At 45.6% G+C, this 20,808-nt stretch overlaps 1 protein-coding gene across 2 annotated transcripts in view; it reads left to right on the top strand.

Annotated features, from left to right (window-relative positions):
• Positions 1 to 20,808, top strand: part of SCAI (suppressor of cancer cell invasion) — a 455,550-nt gene that overhangs the window by 291,578 nt on the left and 143,164 nt on the right. For both annotated transcript variants that reach the window (XM_063936887.1, XM_063936888.1), the window contains exons 6-7: positions 1,160 to 1,256; positions 1,763 to 1,861. In XM_063936887.1, coding sequence (XP_063792957.1) covers positions 1,160 to 1,256; positions 1,763 to 1,861 — 196 coding nt within the window. The remainder of the gene's footprint in view (positions 1 to 1,159; positions 1,257 to 1,762; positions 1,862 to 20,808) is intronic.

Here is a 20,808-nt window from a genome sequence, read left to right as displayed (position 1 = left end):
TGTGTAATCGCAATATTGCGAATCTTTCGTTCGCAAATTTAAGAAGCTAAGATTCACTCCCAGTAGGCGGCGGCTTAGCGTGTGCAATACTGCTAAAATCGCCTTGCGAGCGAACAACTCGGAATGAGGGCCCTTATGTAATATCATTTAGGACTGAACAATATCGTTCAGATTGTGAACAATATTGCATAATGTGTATGGACCATAAGTCATCATCATATTCTGGATATTTCTCACTGATATACATATATTATCTGTAACAACTTTTTAATATATATGTATAATCTATGTCAATAAACCAATAATTAGTACTAATTGGCCTTTGTGCTTTCTGTTTGGGTGATTCTCTGGTCAGGGGTTATCTGTTTCAGGACCCCAGGAAACAGTATTCTCCAGGTCACAGTTTATTTGATTGGAAGAATGAATTAAAAAGTTTTCAACCACTATAGCGCATTTGGGAATTGTGTTTTATTCTATGTGTTTTTGAGATTTGTCAACAGAGATCTCTTCTATAGTGCTGCTTCTTCTTGGGCACAAGATAATGATTTATATATATATATATATATATATATATATATGCATACAGTATATAATATTTGCTATTGATATTTCAAAATGTCTGAAAGGTGGCGCTTTATTTTCATTTTGGATTGTAGTACCACAGCTGGCAATCTAACTGCAACCGTTCTGTTGATCTGTATAATGCCAATCTATAGGACTACAATCCAAAATGAATGTATTAAAGCGCCTTCTTTCAGATACTGCATTTTGAACCAGACTGAATTTTAGTCTCACAAACAGGTGACTCTTTAAGGGAAGCAGCTTAGTTTTATTTCTCTGATTTGGCGCAGGATAAAGGTATTATTCTATATATATACGTGTGTGTGTGTCAAAATGTTAAATATTCCTGCAGTTCTATATGTGTTCTATATTAACTCTTTAGTGGTGTTCCGCTATGAAGCCTAAACGTAGTAATTGCCACGGTTCTTATAATAGAGTATTGGCTCTTTCCCGTAGAGGTAACCATGCGTGCAGTCCAGGACATGCAGGACAGCGGTTAATGTATGCGAAGTGACTCGTCGTCCTGATGGTTTGTTTCTTACTGCTTTGACACACTGGCATCAAACTTCTTTACATAAGTGCAATTATTGTCTCTTAGGCCGGAGTTGGTTGTGAAGAAATTGCGGTACTATGCCCGCTTCATCGTCGTCTGCCTCTTACTCAATAAAATGGATGTTGTTAAAGACCTAGTCAAGGTAATTGATGGTCTCTGTGTGCTGAGCCTCAGTGATTCATGTGCTGTCATTCTGATATACTCTGTGCTGCCTCCTGACATTGCAGGTTAGAGCAACGCATACAGTTCCTTCCACCTCTACACTGCATGTCTGTGTAGACTGTATTTCTGTGTATATATTCTTTAACTACCCCTACTCTATTTTAATTGTGTACTATGCATTTAGTAACACCTGTTAAAGCAAAGCTACCCAAAGTGAATGCTCTCCCGAATACATGGGTACAAATGTTATGCTTTGTGTTTGCCTAATGCACACATTGTGCTGTCTTCTACAGCAGTGATATCTGCAAAACACCACCACTGTATATGAGTGTATAGACATAGGCTTAGATAAATGTTAATGTTGCAGAGAATTGAGATGCTTTTCTTCCCTTGACACTACGTAGGCGATCTACATATCATTGCTTTAAACTTAAAGCAGCCCACACATGATATTTCATAGGTGCTATTTCCCGGTATTGTATTTAGGAGCTGTCAGACGAAATTGAAGACTACACACATCGCTTCAACACAGAGGATCAGCTGGAGTGGAACCTCGTACTCCAGGAGGTGGCTGCGTTTATAGAGGTTCGTATTCTTCTTCTTTCTTGTAATGGTGTGATCCACCAACCAGATGTCAAACCTATTGTACTCATGATAATCTAGCACAGAGGTTTCCAAACTCGTTCCTCAAAGCACCTTAAGGGTCCAGCATTTAAGTATAGCCATGCTTGGCAACAGGTGACTTCATTAGTAGCTCAGGCAATTTGATTTAATCATCTGTGCTGCTAAACAATGAATTATGTTTAAACTCTGCACTTTTAGGGTTCCTTGAAGACCAAGATTGGGAACCACTGATCTAGCATTAATCCCTTATTAGTAAATACAAACATGACTCTCATGACGTGACAGTGTCTTTAAATAAAGATGCTTATTTTCCAGACTGGTTTCTCTATGAACCAATCAGTAATGCTCTAGGAGGGAACAAAATGAAAGATGAACAAAGATACGGAGGCAGATGCTGCCGTGAGGGAGTCCCATAGGATGGAGGCATGCGGCGTGGATTGTTTTTAAAATAGGTTCATAAAATACAAACAACATAATCCAGTTATAAACCCCAGCTCTGATGTTACATGTGAGAGAATGCAAGGACTTACATTTGTCCTGCTAGTGGTTTGATTCTGGAAGTGATTACATTAACCATTTAAAATTTGGAAGTTAATGCAATTCTGATTTCTCCTTTGTTCTTTTAGCTACAGTATGTAGAACGATCTTTGGGTCTAAAGGCCAGTACACACTGGCAGAGATGTGTGCTGAGCGATCTATCACAGCCCGCTCAGCACACATCTCTTCCCCCGCTCAGCACAGCGCGATGTGTGCTGAGAGAGGGGGCTGACGGGGGCCCGCTCATTTCACCCAGTGGGTGAAATGAGCGATGTGCTAGATTGTGCCTGCATGCAGGCCAATCTAGCACCTGTCGCTGGGGGGCATACATAGTGAGAGATCCGTGCTTAAGTTCTAAGCAATCTAGTCAGATTGCTTAGAATTTAAGCACGGATCTCTCCGTGTGTACCCCCCTTAAGGGGGAGATGTATTAAACCTAAATAGTGTAGAAGTGGACAAGTAGAGAAGTTACCCTCAGCAGATAATCCGCTTGTAGCAATCATTTCATAGAATGTACTAGATTATTGCTGGATAAATAGCTAGATACTGGTTAAAGTTATGGCAGATTCTCCACTTATCCACTCTTTAGAAGGTTACGTTCCCACCTATGCCTCTGGAAACTTAAATTGGGTGCCTGCAAAGTGTTTTCCTTGACAGCGACCCTAGTTTTTGTTGAACACCCCCCCTTTTTTTGGCAGATGTAGTTTTCAATATACGTTCTTATTCTGTGTAGTGTAATGTGTCTTGGGTTAATCTTGATGCACAAGATTGTGGCCATACACTGAAATATCTCGCAGTCACTGCCGTCACTAGGGGGGTGCGGACTGTACCTGGGTGTTACCATTCCTGGGAGTGACACCAAAATGTCGGCCACTCCTCGGTGACAGGGAGCTGGGTGCTGAAGTGTGACATTATCGTGCAGCACCCGACTCCTGTCACTGAGCTGGAGCCTGCAGTCTTTCCAGTATCTCCGGCAATGCTGGGCTGACTGTTTATGCAGCGCACTGGGTGTCACCGACCGCAGTGATACCGCTGCTCACAGTGTATGGCCAGTGTATCTGATGGTGTCAGCATGTCCGATAAAATGTTTGTCGGTCTGACAGTGTATGCCCAGCATTAGATATGGTCCTCCACACCCTAGCATGTACAATACAGTTACATAAAAAATATTAGGGTAGCACAAAAGAATTTTGTTGAATCTTCCTTAATCAAAAATGGAGACATCATGTTGTTTTGGTTGCATGTCAGATGCTTGAAATATGATATACCTTTCCGTAGTGGTTGAGTTTCTTCATGATTAGTTTGTGTGTGTGTGTGTGTGTGTGTGTGTGTGTGTGTGTGTGTGTGTGTGTGTGTGTGTGTGTGTGTTTATTGCTGAAAGGAATTTTCCAGACTCCAGGGCTGTGTTCATACACCAATTATAACATGATATGCGGTGCAGGGCTGGACACTAGATTTGAGGCTATAGAACTTGAGCTTGAAGTGCTGGTATTACCCAGCAAGAGATATCGGCAATTTCTCTGGATGAGTCCACAGGATTATCCACAGGATAACACTGGGATATGCCGGAGCGACAGCGGAAATGGCACCAACACGGCTGGCCTCCCAGGATGCATCGGGGCTTCACCATATAGTCCCGCCCACTGACTCAGTCAAATCAGTTTTTTGTTTGGTGCAACAGGAGCCGGACCATGGTCACAGGGCTGCTGTGAATAAAGCAGCCTGAAACTTTTATTATGTTATTTTTATAGTCTTACTATGTTTTTTTGAGCGACTTTTCCTAACAGCGTCTTAAAACGCATACGGGAAAGAGTCGCTCCAACAACTCCCCACCGGGTCGCAACAACGCTTACCTTCGCGGTACAGTGCTGTCTCGACGGGCGTCTGTGTCGGATGTTCTAGCAGATCCAGCAGACGTAACCAGGCTGTGGCCGGAGCATGGGGGGAAGGTAAGTCTATTGATTTCCTCTTACTAAGGGGGTCCGGACACAGCTACACTGTATTGCTGGAGACTACAAACAGTGTGTTGATGCACAGAACACCTCGAGTGTGACAGCGCTACGCTCTAGGGATCATAGGCGCCAGGACTAGGTTGAGGCCGCGATCCTTAAAGTTTAAGTCAACAGGGGGAATCAGACGCTCTCCTGGCAGTCCCTCCAAGTTCATGACCAGTTTCCGTGCGTCTCCCGTCCATGAACTGAATGACCTCACTTCCGTCTCAGACGCTACCACAAGGGTACTCGGTCGCAGCTTAGACGCTGCGGTTGTGTACACTAGAGATCCGCCTAGACCGAGTCGCAGGCCTTAGCGTCTGCATACACGTGTAAGTCACTGAGCGTCTGTGTCCGTCAGTGAGCGTCCGTGTCTTGCATCAGTTATCCGAACGGCAGTGTACACCAGTAGCGTCGGAATCCACTCAGCGTCTTGCAAGCGTATTTGCTTGGATATGGAAGTGTGGCGAGTTTCCCTGTATCCCGCTCTACGGAGGAAGGGTATACAGTACTAAAAATTCACTCTACTTGTTAGTAAGAATTGTTAATTTTAGTACATATTGCATATGAGATCTGTATATTACTGTGGTTTCTACATGTTATAGAGAAAAAAAAAACAGTTAAAAACAAACGTACAATTTTCCTACTTACTTGTAAGTTGTTATGGGGGTTGTATTCTCATATGACAATGTTTAATGCCTTAACATGTGACTGACTGCTAGTATGTGTGCTGACTTTTCTATGTTGTCAGTCCTGTTCTGACCTTCAAATCAGGTGCTCGGTTGTGGTCAGATTGATCTCACTTCTATATATTCATATATAGGTGATTTTCAGTCACAAATTGTGTAGTCATTAACAGATTATTACCATGTCTGTGAGCGGCAAAAGTGACGAGGAGAATTTGTCAAGCACTCCTACATCCCTAACATGCTTATCTTGTAAGACAGGGTTAATTGGTATGGACCAGTTGGTCACTTATGAGAGGTTGTGTGCGAACTGTTTTGCTTTTCAGCAAAGTAAAAAACAGGATTTGGTTCAACAACCAACAGAGCCACCATGGAATATGTTCGCAAAGACTTTGTCTTCAACTCCGGTAGCACCACCCCAAGGGTTAGGTTACACTATTAACCCATTTATGCAGCTCCCTTCCTACGGCTTGGTTCCAGTAGCCTCTACAAGTAACCAAGGGACAGGTAAGACTAAGACAGATGCGTCTATGTGGCAGACTGCACAAGATGATACAACTGATGATGATACAGTATATTCAAATACTCTGTATGATGATCAGTCGCAGAGTTTTAGTTCAGAGGATGTAGCTGAATTTATTGACGCTGTGAAGGCTGTTCTCTCTTTGGAAGAGCCAGCCAAGACCGTGTTAAAATCTAAAGCACCTGTGTTTAAACGAACAAAGTCAGTTAAAACTGAATTCCCAGCGTCAGATGAGCTGACGGAAATGATGGATGAGTCTTGGGCGACGCCCAGTAAAAAGTATAAGATTCCGAAGAGATGGGATTCTTATTATCCATTTCCAGCTGTGGATTGTTCAAAAAGAGAAGTTCCTCTAAAAGTAGATGCACATGTACTGCGACTTGTGCATCAATCTGCTTTACCACTGTCATCCACCTCATTAAATGATGTCACAGACAGAAGGGTAGATAGCTTCTTGAAAAATGTATTTTCTCTTGTAGGAGCAGTGGTAAGACCTGCTATGGCTTCGGCCTGGGTAGCAAAGGCAATGGGCGAATGGATTGAGGAACTAGAGAATGGCCTCTCTTCTCCTAATATGGAGCAAGAGTATAATTTAAGCCGTTTAAGACAATCTCTTAAAAACCACTAATAATTTCTGGCGCTATTGAATATATATATATAATTGCAGATGGGAGCCCGTATCCACAGTCACACCCACTCCGCACAAGTATCTAGGATATAATCCAATATTATTATCTCTTATACCTCATGAAATCTATCCAGCAACAACAAAGGTAAAATGGCCTGTGGATATGGCCAACACAATCCACCCGATTAAAATCGGGTGTGAACTAAAACAAACTATAAAACCCCTTGCGCTATTTAGACTTAACTAGAGGCAACAGGACAAGAATAAACTCAATAAAATAATTATAATTATAAGATAATTTTATTATCTATAAAATCAATCAAATGTGAACACAGAAATAGTTAATCAACAAATGAAATAATTAATATGCGCATATGAATAAAACTATAACATTAATTAAATAATAATAATAAGAGTACTAATTGAGCATAAGTGGTGGATCATATAACTAATAGTGACCACAGTGGGCTAAAAATTGATAATGTCCTTGTTTTTAATTCTCAAATAGGACAGTCCCATTAGATGTGCTCATGAATAATTCATGATTAGATATCATATGGTGTGATATATATGAAGCCTTTGTTTATATATATCTCGATGAATAAACTTATCCAATTGCTCACATAAACAGATGGTTCTTTACTTATGGGATAACTTGTTCAAAAGTCATGGAGGAATTGATATAACACCCGGGACTTTAGTGCATCGCAAGCACCTGTAGAATATAGCTCCCGTTTCAATTACCACGAATGGCGTCCTCTGTCTCCCACTGAAACTGGCTCTCGTACACACACCTTAACTGATTTGGAGAGAGAGATGTCAGTCCGGCTCCCGGAGCTCTGCGCACTGCAGGCGCTACAAGTTGATTCAGCTCCCGTCTTCAAGGCGCCGCATATACGTCCTCCCGTCTCCTGCTCGTCAGTCTCGGACAACACTGCACATCAATGCGGACAAACAGCCGATGTCCACCGGGTCACAAATAGGGCACTTTCTCTGACGCGTTTCGCTTCTAACTGAAGCTTCCTCATAGAGTAAAACTCCAAGATAATAAACAGAATTACGTAAAAAAATGAATCTAGACGTAGGCAGCAGAATTACTGGAGAGTTCTTTCTGAATGTGATAATTTACCTCCCATTGAAGATGAATGTATAGAGCAGTTTTGATTTTCACAGTATTATACTAACCCTGTGCATGCCGCTATTTTGCCTCCTATCTAATCAGAGTAAGCCTGTAACTGGTATATATGTTGCTCTATTATAAAACAATGCAAGTTGTAATCTTGTGTGAACTCTGTGATCATGTGCCCTTGGAAAAATTTCAAACAACATCTAAAAATATATGACTTGATTTCTGGAAAATTAATATTATTTTGTATTTTTTATATAATTTTTAGCTCTTTTTTTTCTTTCTGCAAATTGTAATACATTCATACAAAAACCTTTATTTTCCTGTTAGTTATTTATTAAACCGTTATTTATACAGCTCACAGATACTCAGCTGAGCTTTATAGAGAATATTTCAGTTATTCACACCCATTCCTTCCCCAGCAGAGCTTGCAATCTATATTCTCTACCACATGGCCACTCACACACTGAGACCTACCAGTATGTTTTTAAAGTGTTGGAGGAAACTGGAGCACCTGGAGGGAGACACATGCAATCATGAGGAGAAAATACAAACTACACATACACAATGCATTGATCGGGAATTGAACTCATGGCCTCAGGGCTGTGAGGTAACAGTGCTAACCACAAGATCAACTGTGCTGCCACAGCTTCCAGCTGTATTTGTATATCTACTGTATAGAGATGTTTCTTTTTGTTACTTTTGGTTACAGCGTAAAACTGATCTCTGCATACACTTATATCCAGTACAAAGAGATCAGCAGATGTTCATATTCCAGGGCAACGAAAATAAATAGATATCACTTGTAATATAAATGCATGATCACATTCACAGAAGAAAGACTGCAAATGACATATCTGGAAGTAGTTACAGGAGGCCATGCATAATCTGAGTGGACAACTCTATTACTGTTTTCTCTAACATCCAATAGGTGCTTGTACCTCGTTTAACACTTGTATGGGACTTTGCCAGTATAAATATGCAAGTAGCTCTGGCGCCATTGGAGGAGGCGGCGCTACCTCAGAGCGGGACCAGCGACTTCCTGGCGTAATTTCCTCCACTGTCAACGCTGCAGCAGGAAAGTCCGCTCCTCCAGAGGATACTCCACAGCCGGACACTGATACAGGGGTGTAGAAAAGGGGGAGAGCCCGCTGTGGGAACCTTATATTAGGCTCCTCTCACATAATTATATCATATATGACATCTCCATTATTAGATGCAGGCTGGTGTTGGTCCATCCTTCTCTGAGTCTCTCTACACATACTGGGCTAGGCAGGCTTGCTTTGTACCTGTGTCTCTGTGTGTGTATGTGTGGATGTAAATTTTCCCTGTCAGCATGGTGAAGAAAGCTGTGTGTTCTCTCTGTCACACTAGATTTTCTCCCTCCACTGCAGATTCTCTCAGGTGTAAGCAATGCAGTCAGCCTTCACAGGATAGTGGGGCTGCTGGGGGTAATTTGCAGGAACCAGCTTGGTTGAGTTCTATTAAATCTATGATGGCTGACACGTCCAATGAATTGTCTACTGCTAGGCAAGAAAGGCAGCAGTTGCAACAGTCCATGGCTACTCTGATTAAAGATAAATCAGTGGGCAGCCGTGTAACCCCTCTCTCACTTCCACTACCCCAGAAAAGGGGGTTACCTCACATTCTCTCAGAATCTGAGGAGTAGGTACCTGAGGTGGAAGAGGGGGAGGAGTTGGAATCAAATACCGAAGTGGAGGATTCCTCTACAACTCAGGGTGTGGAGTCTCTCATCCTTGCTATTAAAGATGTCTTTCATGTTCCTGGGAACGAGGGAGATGCTCCGCAATCCTTTTTCGCTGCACAAAAGAAAGTGCTAGTCACCTTTCCTGATTCTAAGGAACTGGATGATCTTTTCAAGTAGCTATGGGCTACTCCTGAAAAGAAATTCCAGGTGACAAAGAAATTGATTGCTGCATTTCCTTTAGCTCTAGAGGGGCAAAAAAGTCTGGGAAACTCCCCCTACTGTTGATGCATCAGTATCACGCCTGTCAAAAAAGATGGTACTACCGATTCCAGGGGCTACTGCCTTAAAGGAACCCTCAGACAGAAAAATAGAAGCCACTTTGAAATCTATTTATGTGGCAGCAGGAGCCTTTCAGAGGCTTGTTATTGCTGGCTTTTGGGTGACCCACTCCATACATACCTGGGCAGGTAACATTCAACAGGGCCTCACTGGGGATAAGTCCCTGGCTGATATGGTAACGCTGGTTCACCACATTCAGGATTCTGCTCGGTTTCTCTGTAAAACTATTAAAAGCATAGGTACTATTAATGCTCGTACTTCTACCATGGCGGTTTCTGGACGCAGGGTGCTATGGCTACTCCAGTGGGTGGCGGACACAGAATCAAAGCGGAGTGTAGAGGCTTTACCTTTCACAGGTGATTGGCTGTTTGGCGGTGAATTGGACACGTGGATTTCGAAGGCTATAGCTGGAAAATCCACGTACCTCCCGTCTGCAGCTTCACCGGCTCGACGCTCCTACACAGGACCTTCGCTACAATCCTTTCAGACTGCTAGGTTCAAAGGGAAAGCCAGAGGTGCCTCATGCGGCTGGAGGCTCCAGAGGTAAGTCTCGTAAGCCTGCCACCACAGGATCTCAGGACCATGGCGTCAGCTCTGTCTCCTCAAAATCCTCAGCATGACTGTGTCCCTCAGCTCATGGGGGACCTCAGGGTAGGAGCTCGGCTGAGATTCTTCAGCATAATTTGGGAAAGCTCCTGCCAGGAGGCTTGGGTGAAACACCTGGTCTCCCAGGGCTACAGCTGGAGTTCGAGAATTCTTACAGGTTTTTAAAATCAGGATTACCGGCTTCTGAGGACATGCGCCTCACCCTACTGGGGGCCATTCAAAAAATTGGTCCAGACTCAAGTCATTGTCCCAGTACCACTGGGCGAGGGTTATTATTCCAACCTGTTTGCGGTACCAAAACCGGATGGTTCCGTGAGCCCCATTTTGCTATTAAAATCGTTAAACCCATATCTGCGGGTTTTCCAGGTCAAAATGGAGTCTCTGAGAGCAGTGATTTCAGGTCTGGAGGAGGGGGAATTCCTAGCATCTCTGGACATAAAGGACGCGTACCTCCATATTCCAAGTTGGCCACCTCACCAAGCCTACCTCCGGTTTGCTCTGCTGGACGAATACTACTAGTTCCAGGCGCTGCCCTTTGGCCTATCCACGGCCCCAAGGGTTTTCACAATGATGATGGCGGAGATGATGTTCCTACTTCGGATTCAGGGAGTGAACATTGTCCCCTACCTGGACGATCTGTTAATAAAGGAAAGATCGAAGGAACAATTGTTGGACAGCATCTGTCACACAACAACACTACTGTCGCACAATGATTGGATTCTGAACTTGCAGAAATCCCACCTCGAGCTAACCCAGCGTCTCCAGTTCCTAGGGAGGATATTGGACATGGTGGCTCAGAAAATCTTCCTTCCTGTGGACAAGGCCAGGAAAATTTAGGAGTTGGTACAAGTGGTTCTGCAGCTGAACCGGGTCCTGGTACATCTTTGCACCTGCCTGTTGGGAAAGATGGTGGCCATTCCATTCGGCAGATTCCATGCAAGGACTTTCCAACTGGATCTCCTGAAGAAATGGTCAAGTTCGCATCTGCAGATGCACCAGGTCATACATCTTTCACCGCAGGCCGAGATCTCTCTCCTTTGGTAGTTGCAACCCTCCAATCTCTTGGAGGGTTGGAGCGTCGGGATCCAGGATTGGGTTCTCTTGACCACGGACGCGAGCCTTCGAGGTTGGGTAGCTGCCGCCCAAGGGGCATAGTTCCAGGGCAGGTGGTCAAGCCACAAAGCCGTTCTTCCAATAAACATCCCGAAACTCAGGGCGATCTGCAATGTTCTGCTACAGGTGTCTCACCTGCTTCAAGGTCAGCCATTCAGCTTTAGTCTGACAACGCCACGGCTGTGGCATACATCAATCGGCATGGAGGAACAAAGAGTAGGGCCTGCATGCGAGAGGTATCCAAGATACTCCTCTGGGTATAAAGGAATGTAAGGGCAGTATCGGCCATATTCATTCTGGGAGTGGACAACTGGGAGGCGGACTTCCTAAGTCGTCACGACCTACACTCAGGATCAGTGGAGCTATCCACAGATCGATCTGATGGCTTCTCGGCTCAACAAAAAGCTCTTGTGCTATTGCTCCAAAACAAGAGACCCTCAAGCGGTGGCAGTGGACGCACTGACGACGCCTTGGGCCTACCAGCTAGTGTACCTGTTTCCTCCGATCCCGTTGCTTCCCAGGGTTCTAAAAAGAATCAGAAGGGAAGGAGTTCAGGCAATTCTGATTGCCCCTGACTGGCCTCGGAGAGTTTGGTACGCAGATCTTCTAACCATGGCCATAGAAGACCCCTAGCCTTTACCTCTGTGGGAAGATCTTCTTCAGCAAGTGCCGTTCGTCTACCCAGACTAACGGCAGCTTCATTTAACGGCATAGCGGTTGAGCGGAACATTCTAGCTGAAAAAGGTATTCCGGGTAAGGTTATTACAACCATGATTCGAGCCAGGAAGGCTGTCACATCTGCTCATTACCACCATATCTGGAAACGGTATGTCTCTTGGTGTGAGGGCCAAAAGTATCCTTCTGCGGATTTCAACCTGGGACGTTTTTTGCATTTCTAACAAGCAGCTGTGGACCGGTTAGGTTCCCTTACAGATCACGGCTTGGGACGTCCCCATCGTACTAAGTGTCCCCACTATCCCTTATGGATGTTAGAGAAAATTGGATTTAATTAACTACCGGTAAATCCTTTTCTCGTAGTCCATAAGGGATACTGGGCGCCCGCCACTGTGCTTCCACTTCCTGCAAGTTTGTTCTTGTTTGAAAGTTTTTTGACTCAGCTGTTGCTATTTTTTTCACTGGCTGTTGCTGAGTTGGTTGTTCTGCTGTGTGCTGGTTCATTAATCTCGCCACCTGTTGTCTGGTCATGTTTCCTCCTGTGAAGTATGTTCATTTCCTTCGGCACAGTTTTCCTAGACTGAGCTGTGGGGGAGAGCATAGAGGGGAGGAGCCAGCACACCCTGTTTGAAGTTTTAAAGTGCACCGGCTCCTTTGGACCCCATCTATACCCCATCGTACTAAGTGTCCCCAGTATCCCTTATGGACTATGAGAAAAGGATTTACCGGTAGGTTATTAAAATCCTATTATTATTACATAATAATAATTATTATTACAAGTGTTTCGCAGTGCCGTGCATTCCGCAGACATTAGAACAATTATTAAAAAGAGCCCAGGTAACAGCATCATAATTCTGTGTACCCACTACAGCTGAGATGTAAGGAAGCAAAGGAGTAATCGGCGTACTAATAGGGGCGGGCAGCCATTGGAGGAGATAAACAGTTATGAGCAAGAGGAGATGCGGGTACAGTTGCTCAGTAGGAGAGAGCTGTAATTGTAGTGCAAGAGGAAAGGGTTGTGAGACCAGGAGGAAAGAGTGCCCTGCTCCAAGGAGCTTACAATTTAGAAAGTCTGTTTCATACAGTGCATCCGGAAAGTATTCACAGTGCTTCACTTTTTCCACATTTTGTTATGTTAGAGCAGGGGTGGGGAACCTTTTTTCTACCAAGTGCCATTTGGATATTTATAAAATCCTTCGGGGGCCATACAAAAATTATCAACTTAATAATTACCCTGCCCCCCAGTAGTTACTACCCTTAGTGGTACTGAGTGCGCGCGCCAAAAAATGGGTGTGGCCAATTAAAATGGGACATGATACACATATGCCCCCAATAGTGCAGTGCCAGGTACACATATGCCAGTGCAGTGCCAGATACACAAATGCCCCACACATGGCCCCCCCACCCCACTGTGCTGCTCACTGCTGTCAGGGACCAAGCAGGGAGGAGAGCGCGGCTATGTCGGACCTCAAAACAGCCGCCGGCTCATGAGCCAATCAGAGCTTGTGGACTGGCAGCGACGGCTCCTGATTGGCTGCCGATCCGCGAGCTATGATTGGCTCACAAACCGGCGGCTGGTTTGAGATCCTACCCGCTGCTGCCCCCGGACATAGCTGCGCTCTCATCCCTGCCCTGACAGCTGAGACGCGCCACCTCCGGACTGAGGGGCGGCGTGTCTCGCTGACACACAGACAGCAGCGGGCCGCAACAGACGGCTTTGCAGGCTTTACACGGGCCGCGGGCAGGAGGTTCCCCACCCCTGTGTTAGAGCCTAATTCCAAAATAGAATAACTTTATTTTTTCCCTCAAAATTCTACACACAATACCACATAATGACAACGTGAAAAAAGTTTTTTGAGATTTTTGCAAATTTATTAAAAAATAAACTAAGAAATCACATTTACCTAAGTATTCACAGCCTTTGCGCAATACTTTGTTGATGCACCTTTGGCAGCAATTACAGCCTCAAGTCTTTTTTGAATATGATGCCACAAGCTTGGCACACCTATCTTTGGGCAGTTTCACCCATTCCTCTTTGCAGCACCTCTCAAGCTCCATCAGGTTGGATGGGAAGCGTCTGTGCACAGCCATTTTCAGATCTCTCCAGAAATGTTCAATCGGATTCAAGTCTGGGCTGTGGCTGGGCCACTCATGGCTATCCACAGAGTTGTCCTGAAGCCACTCCTTTGATATATTGGCTGTGTGCTTAGGGTAGTTGTTCTGCTGAAAGATGAACCACCGTCCCTGTCTGAGGTCAAGAGCGCTCTGGAGCAGGTTTTCAACCAGGATGTCTCTGTACATTGCTGCATTCATCTTTCCCTCTAACCTGACTAGTCTCCCAGTTCCTGCTGCTGAACCAACATCTCCACAGCATGATGCTGCCACCACCATGCTTCACTGTAGGGATGGTATTGGCCTGGTGATGATCGGTGCCTGGTTTCCTCCAAACATGACGCCTGGCATTCACACCACAGAGTTCAATCTTTGTCTCATCAGACTAGAGATTTTGTTTCTCATGGTCTGAGAGTCCTTCAGGGGCATTTTGGCAAACTCCAGACGGGCTGCCATGTGCTTTTTACTAAGGAGTGGCTTCCATCTGGCCACTCTACCATACAAGTCTGATTGGTGGATTGCTGCAGAGATGGTTGTCCTACTGGAAGGTTCTCCTCTCTCCACAAAGGGATGCTGTAGCTCTGACAGCGTGACCATGGGATTCTTGGTCACCTCCCTGACTAGGGCCCTTCTCCCCAATCGCTCAGTTTAGACGGCCGGCCAGTTCTAGGCAGAGTCCTGGTGGTTCAGAACTTTTTCCATTTACGGATGATGGAGGCCACTGTGCTCATTGGGACCTTCAAAGCAGCAGATATTTTTCTGTACCCTTCCCCAGATTTGTGCCTCAAGACAAATCAAGTACTTTTTTTATTTGTTTTTTTTGACATTTATACATAACTCAAAACAAACATTAGCATTCTATTAACTGTAACAATTGCCATCAATAAAATTATATATGTTAAAATTCAACATTCTGTGTGTGCGTCAATTATATTCACTTAAAGTTTCTTATCAAACGATATCTGTGTAAAGAAGGACTAGGTGTCCAGTATCGGTCTGCCCAACCTTGTGCTGCACCAACGGTCCCACTTCTCTGTAAATTGAGAGGAGGAACCCCTTATCTTATACATATATCTCTCGTGTCGTATTACTGAATTTACCAACGCCCTCCATTGCTCCACCCTAGGCATGTCAGCTGAGAACCAAACCCTGGCAATGACAACCCTCGCCAGCGTAGTGAGACACAGGACATATTTGTACAGTACCACAGAGTGTGTTTCCTCAAGATCTAATCCAAACAGGCATAGGCCGGGGTCTAGTACGGGGAGGGATGGGGCAGTCATGGTTATATCACCCCATACCTTACGCCAGAAAAGGGAAATTGCAGGGCAGTCCCATAACAAATGCCAGAATCCGGCATCGGTCTCCCGGCATCTGGGGCAGCAAGAGTTATCTCTAATACCAGCCCTCTGCATAGTGACAGGAGTTCGATACACCCTGTGCAGAATGTAAAAAAAGACTTGTTTATATCGTATACATGGCGTAGTATATTTAGTGGAGCCCAGGATCTGGATCCACTGCTCCTGGGATAAAGGTCCCAAATCAGTCTCCCATTTGATGCGAAGTGTATTCAAATGGTCGTGACCATATTTATTATTCAAAGCAGTATATATGACAGATATTTTTCCCCTTCGATTAAGAGAAGTGAGCAACGCCTTAACGGGTGAATCTGCAATTGGAGGTGGGCCATGAGGAAACTGGGTCTGCACAGCATGTCTAAGTTGGAAGTACCGAAACAAGGCAGTGTTAGGTATATCAAATTCGAGTTTCAATTGCTGAAAAGACTTGAGCACTCCATCTTGGTAGAGTTGTTTTAGAGAGATTACACCCTTAGTTATCCAAATATTATCTGGAGATATCTTGTACAACTCTGAATACGTACTATTAAACCATAGCGGAGTACTGGTATCCTGCCCCTCCCAATCATATATAGTATGTGCATAGCGCCAGATTAGCAAGGCTTGGCGTAACAAGGGAGGCAAACCAGAAGCCGCACGGCCAGAAAGAAGGAGTTGAAGAGGAGAAAAGGAGAAAGCAGGAGAGCACCTCGCCCGCTCAGCCAGAAGACCCCCCCATTGTTGGATCTAAGGAATCTCCAGTCCACTCACCAAGATGGGACATTTGCGCTGCTACGTAATATAGTCTCAGATTGGGAAGACTCGCACCCCCCGAGAGTTGTGACCTGCTCAGCGTTTTAATAGAGACTCTTGCTGGTTTATTACCCCATATAAATGAGGACATAACGCCCTCAATTATAGTGAAGACTTTTTTCGGGAGGTAGACCGGAGAGTTATGTAGGGCATATAGGAACTTTGGTTGCATTATCATTTTGAATAAATTAACCCGACCTAGGATAGACAGTGGTAGTTTTTTCCAGCTATGAGCCCTCTCTTTAAATGACATCGTAATGGGGTCAATATTTTGGGCCACATAACTACGTGCCATAGGGGTGATCCAGATACCCAAGTATTTAAACCGCAGCGTCCACTGCAAGGGGTACACTCCCCGGGTATTTTCAGGGAGAAGACCAGACAAGGGAAAAATATGCGATTTATCCCAGTTGATTAGTAAACCAGAAAAAACTCCAAATTCCTCCACTACCCGCAGCATAGCCTGCAAGGAGCCCTCGGAGTCCTGTAAGAAAAGGAGCATATCGTCTGCATACAGGGCCACAACATCCACATGACCCCCAACCTTAATACCCCTAATCTCGTCATTAGATCGTAGCAAGGCGGCCAACGGCTCCACGGCAATTGCGAACAGCGCAGGGGATAGGGGGCAACCCTGTCGAGTGCCCCTCTCCAACGCAAACATCTCCGACGTGAAACCATTGGCCGTCACACGGGCCATAGGCAAAAAATACAATAACTGGAGAAATTTAATAAAACGAGGGCCAAAAGCAAACTTCTCCAGTACCCCCCACAAATATGTCCACTCCACTGAGTCGAATGCTTTGGCTGCATCTAGGGACACCACCACCGCATCCAACTCCCCCAGATCACGCCTCTGTAGGTGACAAAACAGTCTACGTAAATTTTGGGCAGTTGACTTACCTGGCATAAATCCCGTCTGATCCGGGTGAATGATTGTTGTGATAACTAAGTTCAATCTAGATGCCAAGATCTTTGCCAGTATCTTGACATCTGTATTGAGGAGGGAAATAGGTCTGTAAGATTCGGGGCGTAGGGGGTCTTTTCCCGGTTTCAGCAAGACAATTATATTTGCCTCGGCCATAGAGCGAGGGAGAGTCCCGCCCTCCAACAATAGGTCAAATAATTGTAGAAGATAGGGGGCAAAAAAGCTGCTAAATTTCTTATAAACTTCACCCGGAAGTCCATCACAACCCGGTGCCTTAGACGCTGGAAGGGACAGGATCGCAGCGTTCACCTCCTCCAGAGTAATTGGTGCATCTAGAGCCCCAGAGTCTTCCTGGGACAGACAGGGCAAATCCAGCCGAGCCAAATATTCCCTCAATTGATCAGTGGAGTAAGTGGCTCGGGATGTATATAGCGAGGAATAGTAACTACGAAATGTCTCAGACACCGCCGAGCCAGAGTAACACATTTGGTCGTCAGAGTTCCTCACACATTGAATCATTGTTCTAGTAGATTCAGACCGAGCCAAAAAACCTAAATAACTGCCATTCATCTCCGCCTGAAAATAGTGTGCATGTCCCGTAAAAAGGAGTCTACGCCTGGACTTCTCAAATAAGCAATCGGACCACTCTTCCTGCGCGTCTCGCCACAACAGTTCGTCAGAACGTAAATGGGTAGCTATATATTGGGATTCCAATTGCTGACATAGGGCCTCCAGTCTTATTTCCTTCTTTTTACTAGATAATTTAACCTCAGATATTCGTTTTATGAAGGAGCCCCGCTGGAACGCTTTGAAAGCGTCATGTTTGACCGCCAGGTCGGTGCAAGACAGATTACAAACCTGGAACCCCTCCCAGGCATTAACCAAATCCGCACCCTCCCCTAATAAGGTTAACCAGAAGGGATTAAGTTTCCACATTTTTGCACCGCGCTCCCAACCAACATTAACTGTAAGTGATACAGGAGAGTGATCCGATATACCCCTAGGAAGATAGTCCACCTCCAACACATCAGGGGACAAGTCAGGAGAAATCAAGATCAAATCAATGCGAGAGAAGGCATGATAGGTAGCGGAGTGGCAGGAGAACTGATTAGCCGTGGGATTGCGACTCCTCCATACATCCACTAACCCCAGTTCCCCCACCAGTCGTGCAAATGGAGTAGGGGATACAGAAGGGGAGGGAGAAGCAACCGACTCTCTCCATCTGTCCAGGGCATGATCCATCACATTGTTAAAATCCCCCAAGCATATCACTGGGGCAGCAGGGGATTGGGCTAGAAATCGGGCTGCATGACGCAGAACCTCATTGTTATATGGCGGGGGGACATAGACAGCTAATATGTGGAATAGTCTACGATTAATATGTGCGCGCAGAAAGACATATCTGCCATATTGATCTGTTTCACAGGAGTCTAGGTGAAATTGTATAGATTTTCTAATTAGTACAGAGACACCCCTAGCGCTACCTGAGAAAGTGGAGTGGTAAACATGACTAATCCAGGGTTTCTTGAGTGCCAGCACCTTACTTCCAAACAAATGGGTTTCAGAAAGACAAATTATGTCTGCCTGGTATTTTTTAACCTGAGTCAAGATCAACGATCTCTTAATCTTTTCGTTCAAACCCCTGACGTTCCAGCTGAGCAGGCGAAGCCCCCTAGAAACAGCAGACATAGAAAAGGGTGGCAGGATATATAAGAGAGACAATTATCAGAGCCCGGCCGTTCCGAGTCGCAGAGCAGTGTAGGCTGTGAATAGGGACACCCAGTCCCCCCATGTCCCTGGAAGCCGAGGAAATCAAAGCAATATCGTTCGCAAACATCGCTACACAACAGAGCACACACATAAGCAAAAATTGATGGCATGAAAAAAAACAAACTAACCCCCCCCACTCCCACCCTGTATCACCTTGGGAACTTAAGGTATACCTGGATCCCATAACTCCCACCAAATTAACTAAACTAAGGGATAGGGGCCTAACCAAGAACCCAAAGAAAAGCCCCTACACTATCTTCGGCACAGGCTCTCCATAGTATACCTATAGAAGTAGTGCCCTAACCCTGAAAAAACATATCTAGCAGCGTACCTCAACAGTAATACCAACATCGATATTAGGCTGCCCGACATTGCCCCATCAAAGCATTGCATATGCACCCACAGTGTGACTAGCATAATAAGAATATGAGACAGTGAGGCTTAACATTAAGAGAGCAATAAACCAACAATTGTGCAGTAACACGTCATCGAGGAGGGTGAGGCTGTCGTTCCAGCCATGCAGCAGCATCTTGAGGAGTTGAAAAAAAGTGAGTGGTGTTATCGAACACCACTCGCAGCCTGGCCGGAAACAGCATAGAGTATTGTATATTACGGTCACGGAGTTGACGTTTAATATGCAGAAACTGTGATCTACTCTTTTGCACCTCCAGGGCAAAATCAGGGAAAACAGATATATTATGTCCATCCAGTTGGAAAGGGCCCTGTGTCCGGGCCAGACGGAGTATAGCGTCGCGGTCCTTAAAATGTAGGAAACGGGCAATAAATGTTCTAGACGGAGCCCCGGGTGGCGGCATTCTAGGCGGGAGTCTGTGTGCTCTTTCCACTGCAAATTGAGAGGTAAATGCTTCTCTGCCCAATAAACTAATAAGCCAGGTTTCCAGAAATAATTCCGGGGTGGTGCCCTCCGCTCTTTCAGGGAGTCCAACAAAACGAATGTTGTTGCGCCGAAGTCTCCCCTCTATATCGGAAATTTTAGCCTGCATAGACACCATCTGGGTAGACAAGTCGGCCACTTTCGTCTGTAGGGGTGACGTATTATCTTCCAGAGTCGATATCCGATGTTCAGTTTCACCCACTCTTTCCCGGATTTTCTGTAGATCTTGTCTAAGCAGAGAGACGTCCGCCTGTACCTGCCCAATCTTGTCTGTGACCCTCTGTTCAGACGCTGAAATGGCCTGTAGTATTTGCTGGGTAGAGTGAATTTGCTCAGCGGGATCAGAGGTAGCAACCTCTGTCGCAGGCGAGGATGGGTCAGTGTCACCCTGCTTTGCCGAATGAGACGGCTGCTGCGACCTAGCATATTTCTCCAGTTTCGCAGCGGCGTTAGCCGCATTCTGGCCTCCTTTAACCATTGCAGCACTGGGCGCGTAGTCAGGGCCCCGAGGATATTACAGCAAAAAAGTCTCCAATCAGTATGGGATCAGCACAGGGGGCCACCTGGGTCAGGCAGATATGATAAACAATAATATAGCAGAGCAGAGCAGGCTTATAGGCACCCTGCAGAATATTCTGTGTACAGGGAGTATTTCTGCACGGAAGCTGATTTACGGGCACATGTGTGGCTATTGCAGAGATGCAGGAATCGTTCACAGGGTGTATTCTCCCTTTCTTTTCTCCTTCTTCACCCCTCCCCTCTCTGCAGCTATATATATATTTCTTAATATATGTGGGGAACCGCGTACAGGGAACCCCTCTGTAATTGTCTATTAAGCCCAGGAAGGAGAGGGAGGGGCAGCCCCAGCCGCAGCTCACTCGGCCGTACAGCACCGCAGGACGGAGAGGATGTCAGGTGCAGGGAGAAATGTGCGAGGCTGCAAGATGGCGGTTTTTCGCGGGCTTTCCTGCCCGCACTCACCCGTCCCCAGCACCTCCGCGGGGTTCCAGGCAAGTGCTGCCGCGATATGCCCGTTAGTCAGAGCCCTCCCAGTCTCGGTCCCCCGGCCGGAGAATCACGGCAAGTCCGCCGCTACAAGCGCCGTCACGTGTCTTCCCGGA

This window comes from Pseudophryne corroboree, chromosome 8, assembly GCF_028390025.1.
Source record: "Pseudophryne corroboree isolate aPseCor3 chromosome 8, aPseCor3.hap2, whole genome shotgun sequence".
NCBI lineage: Eukaryota > Metazoa > Chordata > Amphibia > Anura > Myobatrachidae > Pseudophryne > Pseudophryne corroboree.
Note: the sequence above shows the minus strand (reverse complement) of the source record. Positions and strands in the feature narration are given on the sequence as shown.